Genomic DNA, 20,389 nt, shown 5'->3' on the forward strand with positions numbered 1-20,389 from the left:
TCATCAAAGAATTTGGCAAAGTTACAGAATACAAAATTAATACAGAGAAATTGACTGCATTTCTATATACTAACAACGAAAGATCAGAAAGCAGAATTAGAGAAATAATCCCATTTACCATTGCATCAAAAAGAATAAAATACTTAGGAATAAAGTTACTTAAAGAGACAAAAGATCTGTACTCTGAAAACTGTAAGATGCTGATGAAAGAAATCAAAGATAACACCATGGAAAGACATACCATGCTCTTAGAATGGAAGAATCAATATTATCAAAATGACTATACTAACAAAGGCAATCTACAGATTCAATGCAATCCCTATCAAATTACCAAGGACATTTTTCACAGAACCAGAACAAAATATTTTAAGGTTTGTTTGGAAGCACAAAAGATCCAGAATAGGCAAAGATATCCTGAAAAAGAAAAATGGAGCTAGAGGAATCAGGCTCCCAGACTTCAGACTATACTACAAAGGTACAGTAATCAAAACTGTATGGTACTGGCACAAAAACAGAAATATAGATCAGTGGAACAGGATAGAAAGCCCAGAATTAAACCCACGCACCTACAGCCAACTAATCTATGACAAAGGAGGCAAGAATATACAATGGAGAAGACAGCCCCTTCAATAAGTGGTGCTGGGAAAACTGGACAGCCACATGGAAAAGAATGAAATTAGAACACTCCCTAACACCATACATAAAAATAAACTCCAAATGGATTAAAGACCTAGATATAAGAACATATACTATAAAACTCTTAGAGGAAAACATAGGCCAAACACTCTCTGACATAAACCACAGCAACATCTTCTCAGATCCACCTCCTAGAGTAATGACAGTAAAAACAAAAATAAACAAATGGGACCTAATCAAACTTCAAAGTTTCTGCACAGAAAAGGAAACCCTAACCAAAACAAAAAGACAACCCACAGAGTGAGAAAAAATATTTGCAAATGACGCGACTGACGAGGGATTAAGCTCCAAAATTTATAAACACCTTCTGCAGCTCAACACCAAAAAAACAAACAACCCCATCAAAAAATGGGCAGAAGATCTAAACAGACAATTCTCCAAAGAAGACATATGGATAGCCAAAAAGCACATGAAAAGATGTTCAACATCACTCATTATCAGAGAAATGCAAATCAAAACCACTATGAGGTACACGACCTTACACCAGCCAGAAGGGCCATCGTCAAAAAGTCTACAAACAATAGGTGCTGGCGAGGGTGCTGAGAAAAGGGAACCCCATTACACTGTTGGTGGAGATGTCATTTGGTGCAACCAGTGTGGAAAAGAGCATGGAGATTCCTCAGAAAACTACAAACAGAGTTACCGTTTGATCTAGCAATTCCCCACTCCTGGGCACCTATCCAGAGAAAACAAAGACTTGAAAAGACACATGTACTCCAATGTTTATTGAAGTACTGTATACAATATCCAAGACGTGGCAACAACCTAAATGTCCATCGACAGAAAAGTGCATAAAGAATTGTGGTACAGAAGTTCCCGTCGTGGCACAGTGGTTAACGAATCCGACTAGGAACCATGAGGTTGCGGGTTCGGTCCCTGCCCTTGCTCAGTGGGTTAAGGATCCGGTGTTGCCGTGAGCTGTGGTGTAGGTTGCAGACACAGCTCGGATCCTGCGTTGCTGTGGCCCTGGCGTAGGCCGGTGGCTACAGCTCCGATTGGACCAATAGCCTGGGAACCTCCATATGCACAGGAGCAGCCCAAGAAATAGCAAAAAGACAAAAAAAAAAAAAAAAAAAAAGAATTGTGGTACATATACACAATGGAATATTACCCAGCTATTAAAAGGAAAGAAATAATGGCATTTTCAGCAACATGGATGGACCTAGAAATGATCATGCTAAGTGAAGTCAGTCAGACAATGAGACATCAATATCACATGCTATCACTTTCATGTGGAATCTAAAAAAAGACACAGTGAATTTCTACGCAGAACAGATACTGAGTTACAGACTTTAAAAAGCTTATGGTTTTCAAATGAGACAGATTGGGGGTTAGGGGGATGCACTGAGGGTTTGGGATAGAAATGCTATAAACTTTGGTTGTGGTGATCACTGTACAACTATAAATGTAGTAAAATTCATTGAGTAATATATAAAAAGAGAAAATGTGCACTTTAGATAAAGAAGACTGGTTGGAAGTTTATTAGGATCTAATTTCTCTTTTCTCTTTTGGCTCTACTTCCTCAGATAGGTCCTTCACTTCAGTTTTGTAAGACAAAAGAAGATCCTTTCTCACCATTTCTTATAAAAAATCCCAGAATGGAATCTCTTTGACTTTCATTAGTCTTACTTGCATCATGTGCCTTCCTTAACCAATCACATAACCATCACTGTGTGGGAAATAGGATGTTTGGATTGACTAGATTATGTCACATGCTATCCCCAGAAGCATGAAAATTTTTTAAGAAAGAAAGTGGGGTATTTTGAGGGAGGACAACTTCAGGTAATGGTGAAGTAGTAGTTAAATAGTGACAAGAATCTTCCACAGTAAATAATTATAAAAACTGGATTTTAAATAACAATAAAACTAAAGATATTGGGAAGAATCTGAAAGCAGAGAAAAGTCAGGGGAAAGTTTTCATCTAGAAAAAAGTTAACAAGAAGGGGTAGCAAGTGTGACTTTGTGGCTTTCTGGTCTGAAAATGTCTAAACCTCACAGGTATACTAACTACAGAAGAGAGAGGAAGATGAAATAGAAGGCTTATCAACAAAAGGTGCCAGAGGTCAGATCCAGGGCTAAGAAAATACCAGGAAATAAGGATATTTAAAGGGGAAATCTTGGCACTGATCAAGCCACAGAAAGAGACCCAAATCTGAACTTAAACTTTCCAAATGCCAAGCTACGAGTACACTGTGCATGAATGGGGAAGTACTCCAGGGGCACAGTAAAACAGCTAGCAGAGAAAGTACATAGAGCAGATTTATTCAGTTTGATGTATTTCTTAATTGAGTGCATATCTTCACCATGATTAGCTTAGGCAGCAGAAAGCTTGAAGTGTCAGAGAACAGAGTCCAAAGCTGACAGAGCCACTGGAAATCAGGGGGTAATCTCTGAAGCAAGGAAACTACAGAGAGAAAGAGACTCTCATCTCTGCCATGTACTTGGCTGACCCAACAATTTTTATAGGCACAGAGGAGACCCACAGGTGGTCAGTCTGAAAAAGCAGCACTGGGAAGCCAAAAAACAAAGCACAGATTATCATTAGTATATTTTCTGATCATGATAAAACTAAAATGGACATCAATTCAAAAACCTGTTAAATTACTGATTTTTAAATAACCCATCAGTGAAAGAAGAATCCACAAAGAAAAATAGGAATTATTTTACCAGAATGATAATGAAATGTAAACATATCAAAATTTGTGAGATGCAGCTAAAGTGGTATTTAAAAGGGAAATTTATAGCATTAAATGTATACATAACAAAAGGAGAAAGGTCTAACATAAATGATCTAAGCTTCCCTTTTAAGAAATCAGGAAAAAAGAAGAGGAAATCATACCCATGGAAAAAGAGAAGGAAATAATAAAGGGTAGAAATCAATGAAACAGAAAACAGAATATTGAAAAAAAATTTATGAAGCTCAAAGCTAGTTTGTCAGAAAGATTAATAAAATTGATAAAGCAAGCTCTAGTCACAAAGTTAAAAGGGAAAAGGCACAAATTATTAATACCAATAATGAAAGAGAAGATATCACTACAAATTCTACACATTCATCAGATAGGATACTATTTGGAAAAACTTTGTACTTATAAATTCAGTGACTTGTATGAAATGGACAAATGCCTTCAAAGACATAACTACCAAACTCATCACAGAGACAAAGCTAACCTGAATAATTGTATATTTATATTTTAAAAGTTGAATTCATGATTTAATATCTTCCAACAACACCATTTAAAAAAAACAATACTCCAACAACCTTCCAAGTCCAGATGACTTCAGTAGTGGATTCTACCAAATTTTTAGGTTAGAAATTATATCAATTTGACACAAACTCTTCCTTAAAAGGTTTTCAAGAAGGAAAACCGGTCAATTGGGTCAATTCCTCTGAGAGGCTCTATGAGATGAGGACATGAAAGAGTCACGGGTGTGGGCTGAGATATACATGAAAGACAAGGAAAAGGAGAAAGCACATATAGCTACATCTTTTGAAAAATCTGGTTACAAAGTAAGGCAGAAAACAGAGTATTTTAATAGCCAGAGTGTGTTAGGGAAGAAAGAAGAAAGGGTTTCTGGTATGTATTATTTTCTAAGATAGGAGATAATAAGAGCATGCTTTTATACTAATGGACATGATCCAATAGAGAAAAGTTAATGATACTGTATAGAAGGAATAGAGTCCTTAAAAGTCTTTTAAATAATCTTTAAAAAGGAAATGGTAGATATCTGCTATTGTGACAGTTAAGAGCCATAACATTGAGTTAAGCATTTATTTTATTTGGTTTAATGCATATTATTACATAAAAAGAGTATATAAAAAGAGCTTTGTAGTAAGTATACATGAGCTATAAGATGCACTAATGAAATACTATTTTTTAGAAGAATCATTGAAATTGGAATAAATCTCATGTATAGGTGTCAGAGGTTTATTACAATACAAGGTGGGGCGATATGGCAGGGGGGTGGGGGGCTATCATCAGATGAGCTTAAATGGATAGATAATTAGCACATTTAACATTTCTTCCAACCTCCTTTTAGTGTACTTTCCTGTTATGTAGAAGCTGGGAAAGCTAATGAGTACATTTACTGGTCTCTCCTATAGCCAGGATTCTGAATATAATTTAGATTCTGCCAATGAGATGTATTTGGCACTCACAGATTAACTGAGTTAAGCTGGCAGAGTGGTAGCACACGAGGTATTCTTTTTGCTGGTGCAGATCCATCAGGCAGCACAGAACAGCCCTAGAGCCAGTTATGTCAGTGGTTCCTGATCACTGGAATGCAGCTGAGGGGGTATGATCCATGGAGCCATCAGTTAGAACGATGGTGTCCTGGCTGAACTAGAGGTGGAAGCAGGTCATTTCAACAGTGATGCTCTGAAATCATTCATGGGGGTCAGGGGCCAGCTTCTCAATAATTTTATAAGTACCTAACTCTTCGTATTAAATCTTTCTGCTTAAGATATCATTAGTGGTTTATGTTATCTCCAGCTGACATCACTGATATATCAACCAACTACTCCAACTGGTGGTAGTTCCAAAATCAAAAAGCCAATTCAGACTGTTACAACTGGTCTGATATCTGATAACCATATACTTTTCAAAGTAACAGTAAATGAGAGGTAAGTGAAATCTTAAAAATATATGTTCATAACCTTGAAGGTAGAGGAGACTTTCTTAGACAAGACAATAAAAATATTGATAAATCTGACCAAATTAAAATTGGAAATACTTTCCATTAAGAGACAATGGAGAATTAAAAAAGACACACCATGTGGGAAAAGCTATCTCCCACAAAGGTAACTGAAAAAAAGACCAGCATCCAAAAAAACCACACTCATCTATAAGAAATAGATACACAACCCCACAGAAATGTGCGCCAAAATCTTAAACAATTACTTCAGAAAGAGGAAACCCAAAAGGGTTAAAAACCTATTAAAAGGCACCTTAATAAACACTATGTCATACTCATCATTGACAAAAATAAAGAAAATCTGACAATAACTAGTGTCAATACCGATGATTATGCAGCAGGAGCTGTGATACACAGCTGATGAGAAAATAAATGGGTACTACTAGTAAGATTGAAGACTTCTTCAAAAAGGTATGCGTATGCATATGTATTAGGATCCATGTATAATGACAGTTATAACATTGTTTGTAATTGGCAAAAGTTGGAAACAACACAAATATTTACCAAGAGTAGTGTGGATAATATACGTAGATGTATATTCCATTCAAATGCAACATGAACAAACATAATCCTTTAAAATATATTCCTCCTCCACATTTCCCATGACTTCATCCCTCTCCCAGTTAGCCATGTCAGGGCTTCTCTCTCTCTCTCTTTAAATATCATTTTGTCCAAATGCAGTCATTCTATTCTACAAGAAATTACTCCCCAAATCTCTCTGGAACCTTGTCTCTCTCTCCATCTCCAATATCTCCTTAATTTTGGTCCTTACCTTTCTCACCCAGATAAATATAAGTACCTTCTAAAGGTATTCTTTGCCCCTTGTCCCACCCTTGTTGCAAACTGATGTTCTACATGCTGCTAGAGCTATCATTTTCAAATCATTTAAAAAAACCTTTCCATTGGATCAAATATGGATATAAATAATGGTTACAATTTACTACAATCTACTATACGGTTACAATCTACTATATGTTATGTATCCCTATAATGCTGTAAAATGGGTATTGTTATATTGATTTTGTAAATGAGGCAACCAAAGCTTAGAAAGGAGTAAGTAATTTACCTAAATTCACAGAGTTAATGAGCAGACAAGCCAAGATTCAATTTTAGAGTCTTTCAATTGCAAAGTCCTTGCTTTTAATCAATGCATCATTCTGTCTAAACCCTAAGCCTGGCACATGAAGTTCTACATGATCTGACCTTGGCCCACTCCCCAGCTTGACCTCCTGTCCCTCTGTTCCACTTAGCCATAGCAGATATTGGCTATCCATTCTCTCCTTAGTCCTTACTAATAACCTCTATTTTCTTCATGATGGCAATATGCTCAGCTAAAAACTAATTTTCCTGGCCTTCCCTGAAGTTAAGATTACTATTCACATAGTTCTGACAAGAGACATTAAGTGGAAATCTCTGGATAGGGCTTCTGGGAAAGTTTTTTAAAAGGATTCAAAGTGAGCTGGCATACAAGTTTTGCCCTCTCTCACTTCACCTTCTTCCTTCCTGGAAAACAGTGCTGTGGGTCAATCAGCCTTCTAAAAGCCATGGGATATACACGTGAGCATGAAAGTCTCATACCTGAGGAGAGGGGTATAAAATTAGGAGCCCAGGCCTGTGATGGCACTATCCACCTCGAGACGGCCTGTTTAAGGACTGGTATGTTTATCCGCCATGTGTTCCCATTTGCAGTTAACCATTCTCATTAACTGACACATACCCTAGGTAGAGGCCTTACAGATCAACCTTCAGGGACCTCAAGAGACCATGATTTGGCACACTTCTACAGAGACAGGCCTGCAATTAAGATACACATGTAATTCAATCTCTAACTTTAAGACAAAAGTAAGCATACTCCAGCTTTAGGCAGAGAAGTTTTAAACAGTTTATATATTTTATACATTCAACATTTTACAAGCTTTTGTTTAAAAGGTTCTATCTTGAGAATGGACTGAATATCACTGGTCTATGACAGTTTACTTATTTACTTACTGAAATTTTTCAAAATTCTATGCTTTGTTTGTATTACATCAAATGACCTAAATCTCAAACAATCCACTCTGTAAAGTGTAATTGTGCAATTATGAATTGAATACTATTCTTTCAGTTTTCACTCAGAGACAGTACAAGAATAGTGTCTGAATACCTATGAAACTAACATATAGAATATTGTACATCACATGGTTTTTTATATATAAAAGATTCTGGTGGTACATTCCTCATACCACTCAGGGTCAGAAAAAAGTTTGTTTTTCTCTGAGGAACTAATGTTTATTAGCACTAGTTACATAGGCCATGTTAACCCACTATGTTTTCTTTTATTCCTAGCAGCTAATTAGTTAAAGTTTTTTTTTTGTTGTTCAATAGCTGTAACTTTCTTCAGCTAACACTTTTTAATTTTAGAGCCTATCTTTTGATAGTTTAATTGTTTTTTTATTCTGCCAATACATGTATTGAAAGCTGTCCCAAATTATTGTTTAGAAGTAGGTAAGTTATTTTTTTAAACTATACTATAAAAGGACAAGAAACATAACTTTTCTGATAAGACCAACAATAAGATCTCTGACCCTTGAGTTTCATGTCTTCTGCTAGCATCATAATAGTAACAGACTAACTTGTAGGTAGGTATAACCCTAGACCTCGAAAAGGTGTTGATTCAAAAGTAATTAGTTAATCATTCAAAGTCTGAAAGAAGGTTTGAGGTAAATTCCTTTATAACTCAGAGGAATTCCTATGGACGTATCATTAATGAAGATGACAGAGAAAGGCCAATTAAAATAACTGTTTAAAACAACAGAATTTCCTCAAAGGGGCCATTAAAGAACTGTTGAGTTTTTGACATTTTAAACACGAAAATTCTGTTTTGTTGTCTTTATACTTCAAAAACACTGAGTTTTCCGATGGAGCAGCAGGTTAAGGACCCAGCATTGCCATTGCAGCAGTTTGGGTCACTGCTATGGCACGGGTTCAATTCCTGGCCTGGAAACTTTCACATGCTGCAGAAGCAAACAGTACCCCCGCCCCACCCCCACCCTGCCCACCAAACCCACCAACCAACCAACCAACCAACCAAAAAACTATTGAGGAGATTCAAATTGTTTAAGATAAAGAGGACAGGCCCATTATCACTCTCTAATTTTACTTTTAAAATGAGAGGATTATCAGACAATGAATAGGCTAAAAAACAATGAATCAAATAAGGAAGGGCAGGAACATATGATAAACTGAATTACGTGGGACAACTAAGGATTCTCCATTCTTTGTTAGGCTCTACTTTATCTATCTATCCATCCATCCATCCATCCGTCCATCCATCCATCTTATCCATCTACCTGTCTTCTTAGGGCCACACCCACAGCATATGGAGGTTCCCAGGTTAGGGTAGAATTGGAGCTGTAGCCGCCAGCCCACACAAAAGCAACAGCAACACCAGATTCAAGCTGCTCACGGCAATGCCGGATCCTTAACTCAGTGAGAGAGACCAGGGATCCAACCTGTGTCCTCATGGATGCTAGTCAGATTCGTTTCCACTGAGCCACAGTGGGAACTCCTGTAAGGCTCTACTTTAAATATAAACCACAACATTGCAAAAGTTAAAAACAAAAAATCATTTTCCTAGAAAGGGAAAAAAAGCCTCACACTGTAGGTACTAAAAGTATAATGTGTTAATTAATAAGTGATATGTTTCTGAATATAGAAATAAACTAGTTTCATTCAATGTAAGCATCTCTACATAAAAACTCTACAACCTTTTATAATGGTAAATAAAAGATAAAAACTAATTATTTTCTAGATAAGGAAATTTCTGATGTTATTCAGCAATTAAGGACACCCCACCCTTCTGTAACTCCCAACTACCACAAATAAAAAATAGTGCCTGACATCTAATTGGACGTGTAAGCAATTGAAATGCCACTAATTCAGAAAACTAAGCAAGAAATAGGTGACAGTAAGCATCTAGAAAATTCAAGGCTCTGTAATCAAGATATGAAAACTTCAACATAAAAAAATGGACATTTCTCAGAAAACACTTTATCTTTTAAAGACTAATTCAGTAGGAGATACAAAGATAGCATATTGAAAGAACACAATGAAAGGAGCTGACAACAAAGGAAAGGAGAAGAGTTATAAAGAGCATGAAAAAATAATTACAACAGTACAGGTGTGTGCAATCATTGAGACAAAGTAACTCAAGGTAAAATGTCAATCATGGCTTCTCTATTTCTGAACACAGCATATCATCAAAGGCATTCATCATTTTATGTTATATATATATATATATATATATATATATATATAGCCATCATTTTATACACAGGGAAAAGTGTGGATGAAGTTGTTAAATAATTTAACCAAGATTATACAGGGTGAAGGAGAACAGGGATTTTATTTACTTCTTTTTTAAATTTAATGCTTTTTTATTTTAGTTATCTTTTAATCACTAAGAAAATGTTAGAAAATTGTTCTGATAAAAAAAAATGACAAAATAACATCCTTCTTGTCATTCCATTGATTAGAAACAAATAAAAATTTGATTCAACAAATATATACTTGACAATGGGCTAGGGTATTTTGTTAGCAAACATTCCATATTCATGCATTTCATTTACCCAAATAACAAATCTAATTTTGACAAAGTGAAATATCATTTAGTTTTAATGTTTATACATATGAATTAATCTATAAGATAAAATATATTTAAGATTAAAAAGTTTCCTAGTGATAAGGGAATAAGTTAATTAAGTTTGGTTTAAAAAAAAAAAAAAAAGATATATCCTACCAAACATGTTTGGGCAAAAAGTGATTTGGGGATAATTTAAACTTCCTTCTATATAAAACCAAAATTGAGGACATTTTCACTTCTGAAATAAAGTTCTCTTTTTAGCAACATAAACCTTGCTCATTTTAAGAGAAATGTGTCAAATATTTTATAATATTTTAAAAAAATATTGTAAAATATTTAAAACTTTAAAAATGTTTTCTCTTTAGTATACATCTTGTGAACTAGGGGAGTTAGGGTGTGGTGAAGGTCATTTCAAATACTAGAAGCAAATTTAGATCCAAAGGGTCCAGAGCATTGGGACCAAATCTTATCACTGAGGCTTCCTTTGTATTTCTTCACTCCCTCATGGGCCTATTATTTTAAAAGATTTTGCATATATTAATTTATTGATTAAAATGGTCAAAGTAAGTCATTAAAATGAAAGAGAAGATTAAAATGCTCAAAGAGAGCATAAAAAAAATGGAATAACCAGTGCTACCCTAATGCGTTGATAAAATCCAGAAAAAGCAGAGACTACATGTTTAACACTGGAATTGTTCAACAGGTCAACAGAGGTAATGAAAACATCTTATTCAGAGTTCAATCAAACACTGTGAATGTAACTTGGGAAATGAATGGCATTCTAAAATTGAGTTAATAAAGGGTATTCACCACATGGGTTGATTGTAGAGCTAAGTGAAGCAGCTCCAGTGGAAAGGCCGCCTTTTGAAACTGATGAAGCCACAGAAGGTATAGAAGATGAAGTTGGTGTAGTAGAGGAGGTTGTTGAGGATGGTAACCTTTCTCCAGACTCCATATCTATAAGAGGGGATGAGAATGTTAATTTTCAGTATTAAATAGTGGAATTAAAACAAAGAATGAACATATTTAAAATATCACTTATATCTGGAATCTAATATACAGCACAAATGAACCTTTCCACAGAAAAGAAACTCATGGACTTGGAGAATAGACTTGTAACCAAGGGGGAGGGGGAGGGAGTGGGGTGGATTGGGAGCTTGGGGTTAACAGATGCAGACTATTGCCTTTGGAATGGATTAGCAATGAGATCCTGCTATGTATCACTGGGAACTATGTGTAGTCATTTATGATGGAGCATGATAAGGGGAGAGAAGAGAATGTATACTTTTATGTGTCACTGGGTCACCATGCTGTACAGTAGGAAAAAAAATAATGTATTGGGGAAATAAAACGATAAATAAAATAAAGTAAGTTAAACTTTTAGGACTACTTCTTTAAAATATGAAATAATTTTAGAAATACATGTTATTCAAAAAGTTAAAATATGAAAATCATTAAAAATATCAATTCATGAAATAAATTTAATATGTAATATACCAAATATTCTTCTAATAGACACGCAAAGTTTCCTTACATTAAAAACATTAATAGTTACTTGAATATAGTAGCTTCTTACAAATATGTATTGCCACCACCTTAGGAAAATTAACATATTAACTTCTTATTCTTCTTAAATTATCTCATACATTTATTTACATCAAATGCCCTTATTATCTTAATGAATCAGGAAAATATCTGAGTGGACTGTAAGCCTGAGTTCTAAATCCAGATAGTAACAGATCTATTGGTCTTCAACATCCAAGAATCTGACCTGGCAATCCCCAATACAGTGAGTGCCCCCAAAGATACAAATACATTTTAGAGTTTCTGCTAGAGTTTGACCTATGGTATGAAAATGGCCTTACTATGATGCACTTATAATAACTTAACCTTTTCTAAGTTTCCTTATTAATTTGCCCAGCTACTTTGAGTACAACCTTACTTTGGTCTTATTTTAATAGTCTATAAACGTTGATATTAAAAATCTAGAGTAGAAATGGATCAAAGGGATTAGAAGGTACAAACTTCCAGTTATAAAACAAATAAGTCATGGAATTCAATGTACATACAGCACGATGACTATTGCTAATAATTCTTTGTTGTATATTTGAAAGTTGCTAAAAGAATAGATCCTGGAGTTCCCATTGTGGCACGGTGGAAACGAATATGAATAAGAACCATGAGTTTGCGAGTTCAATCCCTGGCCTCAATCAGTAGGTTAAGGATTTCGTGTTGCCATGAACTGCGTGGTGTAGGTTGCAGACGAGGCTTGGATCCTGTGTTGCTGTGGCTGTGGTGTAGGCCGGCAGCTGTAGCTCTGATTCAACCCCTAGCCTGGGAACTTTCATAAGCCACAGGTACAGCCCTAAAAAAAAAAAAAAAAAAAAAAGGAGAATAGATCTTAAAAGTTCTCATCAAGAAGAAAAAAAATGTGTACCTGAGTGGTGATGGGTATTAACTGAACTTATTGTGGTGCTCATTTCACAATACGTACAAATATCAAATCATTATGTTGTACACTTGAAACTAATGTTATATGTCAGTAATAACAATAAATTTTTAAAATCTAGAATAGCTTATGCTCATTTTATTTATTTATTTATTTATTTTTGTCTTTTTGCCATTTCTTGGGCTGCTCCCGTGGCATATGGAGGTTCCCAGGCTAGGGGTCAGATGGGAGCTGTAGCCACCGGCCTACGCCAGAGCCATAGCAACGCAGGATCCGAGCCGCGTCTGCAACCTACACCACAGCTCACGGCAACGCCGGATCCTTAACCCGCTGAGCAAGGGCAGGGATCAAACCCGCAACCTCATGGTTCCTAGTCGGATTTGTTAACCACTGAGCCACGACGGGAAGTCCTATGCTCATTTTAATACTTTGCATATACTAATCCCACAATTAAGCAAGGAAATTGTGAGGTTCACACTTGCTTTGAGTACACATATATAAGAAACAAAAAAGATATAACATCTATAAATGAACTTATGATCAAACACAAGTAAAATTTCACCATTTAAATAATCTAGCCATAAAAAGATTTTTGTATGGAATTCTATAGCCAATTCACATAATTACTACATATTTTTAATAAAAATAATTTGATATTTAAAAATATTGGACAACTAAAAAAATGCAAGGTTAATGTTGACTGAATCTTTATGGTATATATATGATTTTTCTAAGATAGATACATATGGTAAAGGTAATTTCAGATTGGCACAACAGCATCATCACCAAGACAATTTCAATGAGTTTTCTAATCATAACTCAAAAACTTCTCTTCGTATTCTAGCATTGATGTCAATCGCCTCCTTAGATAACAGTACTGTTGTTATGACTATATCCATGTTCCTAAAGAATTTTTCTTTCTCTTTATCAGCATTCGATATGGAAAGGCATAGTTGGTACTGATGGCTACACAGAACTAATGCTTAAATGGGAGGTTTGGGGTCATCAAACAGTTACTAATAAGCTTACATTGCTGTCTGATGGCAAGCTCCATAGCTGACAACTTTCTCTATAAAATGTCTTCTCTTCACCAACAAGTCTCATTTCACTAAGTACAAAAAATGTATTTACAAAAATACACAGATTGAGTTTATAGGAAAAGGTCGCTTTTAAAAATTTATACCTGATAACCTCAGTCTCAAAGAATTCTAAAAGATGTATTATTTAAATGATAACCTCACTCAAAGAATTCTAAAATATTTAATATTGAAATGTATTTTGAGGGCTTTTCAATGACTTATTTTTTCATTTTTTGAATAAAAAATTTTTAGTTGATGTGTAATTGACCTACAACACTATGTGAATTCTAGATGTGCAACAAGTGATTCAATATTTCTTTCTTTTTTTTTTTTTTTTTTGTCTTTTTGCTATTTCTTGGTCCGCTCCTGCGGCATATGGAGGTTCCCAGGCTAGGGGTCAGATGGGAGCTGTAGCCTCCGGCCTATGCCAGAGCCACAGCAACGTGGGATCCGAGCCACGTCTGCAACCTACACCACAGCTCACGGCAACGCCGGATCTTTAACCCACTGAGCAAGGGCAGGGACCGAACCCACAACCTCATGGTTCCTAGTCGGATTCGTTAACCACTGTGCCACGACGGGAACTCCTTTTTTTTTTTTTTTTTTTTTCAGTATTTCTATACATTACAAAATAATAAGTCTAGTTTCCATCTGTCACCATATAAAGATATTACACTTTATTGATTATATTCCTCATGCTGTACATTTCATTTCTAAGATTCTTTATTTTGTAACTGCAATTCTATAAATGTATTATTTTTTAAAATAATCAAATAGTTTTTAAAAAATTTGCCTTTGTAGTCCAGGCAAAATTAATGGGATGTAATATAGATAACGACTTTAGCTGAGTTCTTGGCACATAAGAGCTTAATGAATAAAAGTCACTTGTTTTTCATAGATAATAGGTTATGAGCTCTCGACACATTTCTTTCTGTTGATATAACTTGACTCAGGACTAAAGTAAGGAAAACCCAAAAGCATAATGAACAGTCTCTACGTATTTCTCATTGGAGATTACTCTTCCTGGAAATATTTATTAAAGTTAAAAATATACTTGGATTTCCCAATCTACTTTTGAGACTCTATTTCATAGAAATAAAGTACCGGTAGTTTATTTTAACACTGTTTAAAGATAAAATAAAATTTAAACCTAGCAATAAGAAAAACTAGAACTAGAGCTAAGGATATGAGGTTGGGGCCTTTTTTAGGTTCAGTGAAGTACAATTTTCTCTTTTATTTTTGCTGCTATTTTAAGTGTGAAGATGTTTTACTCTTTAAAAAAAAACCAAACTTCCTTATGCAGTCTTTTCCTTAGAAGTTCTACTTATACATTATTCACATATTATTTCAACTGTTTTAATCTTAGATATATACTTTTAGCCAGTATGATCTCTTAGGTGGCTGAATATTCTTATATGTTAAGTATTCTCCTCCTACAATTGCCTTAAGTTAAATTTTTTTTCTCATGTTTTAATAAGCATTTATTGGTTCTAGTAATTCAAAATTTGGTCAACTACTCCATGTTCATCTTATACATATCCTTCTTTTCATTTGAAAGAAATTTAACAAATCCACTCTAGCCTTTGCAACTCCAGAATGAAGATTGTTTTATGCTTGAATTAACAAGAATTGGCTTTTCAATTTTTTCTTTTCAAGCTAAATACAATTGAATTCAAATTTTATTTACTATTTTCACCTGCTAAGCACAAATATACTTAGAATCCCAGCCATCAGCTTGAAAGTTAAAAGGAAGGCAATGCCTTTACATCTGTGAATAACCCACAAAACAATCACTGGCTTGCCATCTTGTAAGAACCATTCAAAGAAGAAAGTTTAAAATACATGTGTGCATCAAGAGGATGCTTATAGCAGTAGGTGAAAATTTGAGGAAAAACAAGGTATTTGCATAGTATCAAAATATTTCCTCTCAGATGTTTACTAATTAAAAAGGGCAAAAGAGTAACTTCACAGTGGAGAAGCTATAAAAACACAGATATCATATACCCTCAGAAGTGTACATCACCTCTGTGGTATTCTCCTCAATAACACGTAACTTCAGTCAAACCATGAGAAAACATTAGACAAACCCCAACTGAGAGAGCACATACAAAACGACTGGTATGCATCAAGTGTCAAGTTCATGGAAGAAAAGACTGAGGAAACGCCACAGGTTGAAAACTAAGGAACTACAACAACTAAATGTAATGTGGGATCAGAATGATTTTGGAGCAGAATGGAACATTAATGGAAAAACTGGTAAAATTCATATAAAAGATATAGGTAGTTAATAGTTAATAGTACTGAACCAATGTTAATTTTCTGATCTTTATAATTTTAATAATTATACTAGGTCATATAAATTAATAAAATTAGGGGAATCTGGACAAAAAAATAGGTGAATGCTCTGTATTTGAATTGTAATTTAGAAGTGTAAAATTATTTTAGAATAGAAAGTAAAACAAAAAACACAAAGTATGGCACATAGTAAGTACTCAAAAAAAACATATATATACACACACATACATATATTTTTTTGAGTACTTACTATATGCCAGACCTTGTGGTTTTGTTTTCTTTACACACACACACACACGCACACACGCACACATCAAAGATTATGGGATCAAAAAGTGTAAACCTAAGTCTTGAAGCAATGCAGGTGGATTAGATAGGACATGTTTAGGATGGTATGGCCATAGACACAAATGAAGATAGAGATTTTATTGTCTCAGCAAGAAGACTCAACCAGAAGTTATCTGGTTTCAAAAACTGCATCTGAAGCTTTTTAGCTATGATCTTGTAGAAATTATATAACTTTAGTGAACTTTCAATTTTCTCATGAATACTTCGGGAGGATTAAATGAGATAATGCATGCAAAGTTCTGAATACCTAGCATTCAATAACTGTCAGCAATTGTTTTAAATTAAGTGATTGTTTGTGTGTATAATTACCTATGTGTATGTGTGGCAACAAAAGGTATTTTTAGATTATTCAAGTAAATGTTTCTGAGTCATATCTATTTATAGGTTTTATATATATGCTTGGCATTCTATTACATTTTTTAGCCAGATAAACTATGGTAAGAATTTAAAATAAATGCCTCATAATGGTATAAGTACAAATGGTAAGGTGTTTTACCTTAAAACTTTCAAAATAAGCTGAAACAAAAATACAGATGAAAATTAACATATTAATTTTCAGTTGAAAACTTTTACTCTGTGATCACATGTTATTATTTATTATTTAAGCATATTACATAAAAGTTGGTAGAAATCCATTTATTTAGATCATTTAGAAAAATACATTCAGTAAGGGAGTTCAGGTATTCAAGAATCATCTATTACCAGATATTGGTGGATGACCAGAACATTCAGATCTGATACTTGAACTTCTGGAAGAGCATCTCATTCTGAATCTGTGTGTTAAGAATACCACCTTCATTGCAGGTTCCAAAGCAACATCAACCAACCAATTCTTTGTGGCCCAAAATAAGCCAGACACCACAAGATAAAAAATGAACAGACAGCAATAACATGAACCCTCCAACCACAACAAAAGCACTTATGGAAAAATATCAATTAGCAGGCAAGTCTTTTAAAGTTGTTTATGAGAAGATATTTTCTCATATATAACTTCAGGATTCTTTATTTACAAAATTAATCAGGAAGGGTAAAGATTAAAAAAAAGAAAAAAGGTTATTACCACTGAAAATTAACATAAACACTACAGTAAAAAAAAATTGTTGTGTGAATGGAAGAAAAATATGTGGAAGATAAAGAAGGGATTATAAATTATTTGATCCATTTGAGATATTTCCCACATTTTACAGCAGTAATTCTCAAGCGGGGTGATGCTATAATACCCTTCTCATTCACTAGGAAATATCTGACAATGTCTGGGAGCATTTTTAATTGTCACAACTGAGAGGGCGCCTGCTGGTATTATATAGATAGAATCCAGGCAGGATGTTGCTAAACATCCTACGATTCATAGGACATCCTCCAGACAGAGATAGTCAACTGGCCCAAAATGTTAGTAGTGCTAAGGTTGAGAACTTTTTTTTTTTTGGCCATGGCCGCAATATATAGAAGTTCCTGGGCCAGGGATCAAACGCACACCAGAGCAAGAATCCAAGGCACTGCAGTAACAATGCTGAATCCTTAACCTGCTGTGCCACAAGGGAAATCTAAGGAATTGTGGTCTAAATAATTAAAAACTATACTGCTAGGAATTTGGTTATCTAATACTTTCTGTTAAGTAACAATTCTATATAATTATTATAATAAGATATATCAAGCTGATTTATTGCCACTGCAATAAATGATAAAACTGTATTCAACCTACCTTTATCAGCATGCCTCTAGAGTATATTATTTTATATTTTGTCCTAATTGTTTTAAACTGATATAGTACAAAATTGATGCATACCATAATGCTCATTCATACTGGATAGCACAAATTCACTGTATTTTACTGAGATGATACTTACGAATAAAAATTCTGAGAACAACAAAAGTCAGAATTACCACAAACAACTTCTTCCCTGCATAATGACTTTATATACTCCAAAAATTCAATGATCAGTTGTTAATGATAATGGTGTTTAAATTCATGCATATCAAATGTTCCTTTTTGTGTAATCATGAAGTTTATGAACACTGACAGCTGCTAGGTATAAACCTGAACAGGTGCAAATAAGGAAAGGCAAGACATGTTGGCTACGAAATGTAAACATGATCAGGTGCCCTCTGTTTCACCTGCATGAATCCTTTAAAAGCACGACTGTAGAACAGACTGAGGATTCAGAAATTAAGTGTAAAAATAGATTTAGATATTTCCCTGCAAGGAGTTTTCTTAAAGGTTGTCTTTATCTTTGCTAACAATACCAAAAGTTCTCAGTGGGAGTTCAAAGCACAAAAGCAGATTTGATGACCCCTCACTTTTCCTTACAAAGTAATCTCAAGTGAAAAACAATAACTAGGAAGACTATCAGAAAACAGTCACTCTGTAGATTCATTTGCTTTAGCAAGCCCAAGAGTGCTTTATAAATCAATAATTTTCTCAAAGTTCTGACAAAGGCTTTTATATAACTATTTAAAAACTAACTTCCAGGAAACTGAACATTTGGGTAAACAATACTTCAGAAATAATAAGAAGCAAAACAAAAACAAAAAACAAGCAACAAATAAAAATTTTTCTGTTAAGGGATTTAGAGAAAGAGGAGATGAGGCAAAAATACCTTATTAGACAGCAAACAAAATTACACACCAAATATAATACGTTTATAGTAAAAACGATTATATTTATAAAATTTTCTTTACCTACATTTTCAGAAATAGTTATTTCAAATCATTAAGTATATTATGGTTTAAAATAAAAAAGAGATCAATTTCCTTTGCTGCTTGGCACATTATAACTACAACTTAAAAAGTCAAACAATTACATCCCCAAACAAAGGTGGGCTGGCAGTCAGGTGCTCTGGTAGCATGCTGTGATCTGGAGGAAGTCTCTGACAAAACCTCTAAATAATAGTTTCCTTATTAGAAAAAAGATGTGATTGAATTAAAGTAGCCCTCAGGTTAATATCAGAATTTTACCAACTTGATGGAAAAACACACACACACACAAAGCAAACCAAAAACCTTCACGTTGCATTAAAATACTTAAAAATTTAATTCCACATTTCCTTTCCTAACCCTCCTTACCACTTCCTTAGTTCTATTTCTAAATGTGTGTTAATCTATATTACAGATTTCTGTTAAATCTTTAAAGATTTACTCTTGTCTTACTTAAACCTCAAGAGATTTGATGATGAGAAAATTATCCAAGAGTAAAGCACTGATTTTCATACTGCTCAATAAATATCTATTCAGGGTGTATTCTTTTCCATCCAGAGGATTAAGTATTCCTTTGCAATGAGCTATCTGTGAGGAAAAGGTTATCCTAAGACATAAGATATAAAATAATATTAAAGAAAGGTGTGAGCAAGATTTAACACACATGGATCAACTAAACTGCAGGTAGAGTCTGTGAATTTAAATACTGATGAGAATTGGAAATATCCAAAAAGGATACAAATGTTAAAAGAATGAAAAGAGAAAAAATGTCTGATTAATTTATTTTTTTCATCTACAAATGCTAACAGTTCCAAAGAACAAGAAAAAAACACCTTTATCTTTGCTTAACTAAGAAAGACAACTATAATTAACTGGAATTTCTGAGACATTTCTGGATAGTAACTGAGGTAGATGAAGGACAGATTAAGAAAATAGGAGTTCGCGTTGTGGTGCAGTGGTTAACGAATCCGACTAGGAACCAAGAGGTTGCGGGTTCCATCCCTGGCCTTGCTCAGTGGGTTAACGATCCGGCGTTGCCATGAGCTGTGGTGTAGGTTGCAGACACGGCTGGGATCCTGTGTTGCTGTGGCCCTGGCATAGGCCGGTGGCTACAGCTCCGATTCAACCCCTAGCCTGGGAAAACTCCATATGCCAAGGGAGCGGCCCTAGAAAAGGAAAAAAAAAAAAGAAAGAAAGAAACTGATAACCGTTTCCTTCTAGGTAAAGGGAATCTAGGATGGGAGAATTCTTCTTCACTATATATTTTTCTCTACCACTTGAATGATTTGCAATATGCTAGTATTAATGGCAGGTAAATTATTTTTTAAAAGATCCCTACGAGTTTGTTATTGTAAGAAATTCCCTTTCAAAATGTTTTGCAGAAGATCCAGTCCAAGAAAGTGACTTAAAAAGATCCTGACAGCATATACAAAAATAAATTCAAAGTGGATTAAAAACCTAAATATTAGACCAGACACTACAAAACTCTTAGAAGAAAACATAGGCCAAACACTC

General features: G+C 34.5%; 1 protein-coding gene across 1 annotated transcript in view; it reads right to left on the reverse strand.

Annotated features, from left to right (window-relative positions):
* The window catches only part of BAZ2B (bromodomain adjacent to zinc finger domain 2B), a 156,374-nt gene extending 136,509 nt beyond the window's left edge, over positions 1 to 19,865 (reverse strand). Inside the window, 2 exon segments of the mRNA XM_021074758.1 lie at positions 10,820 to 10,966; positions 16,883 to 19,865. Coding sequence (XP_020930417.1) covers positions 10,820 to 10,966; positions 16,883 to 16,979 — 244 coding nt within the window. The 5' untranslated portion in view covers positions 16,980 to 19,865.

This window comes from Sus scrofa, chromosome 15 (genome assembly GCF_000003025.6).
Source record: "Sus scrofa isolate TJ Tabasco breed Duroc chromosome 15, Sscrofa11.1, whole genome shotgun sequence".
NCBI classification, from domain to species: domain Eukaryota; kingdom Metazoa; phylum Chordata; class Mammalia; order Artiodactyla; family Suidae; genus Sus; species Sus scrofa.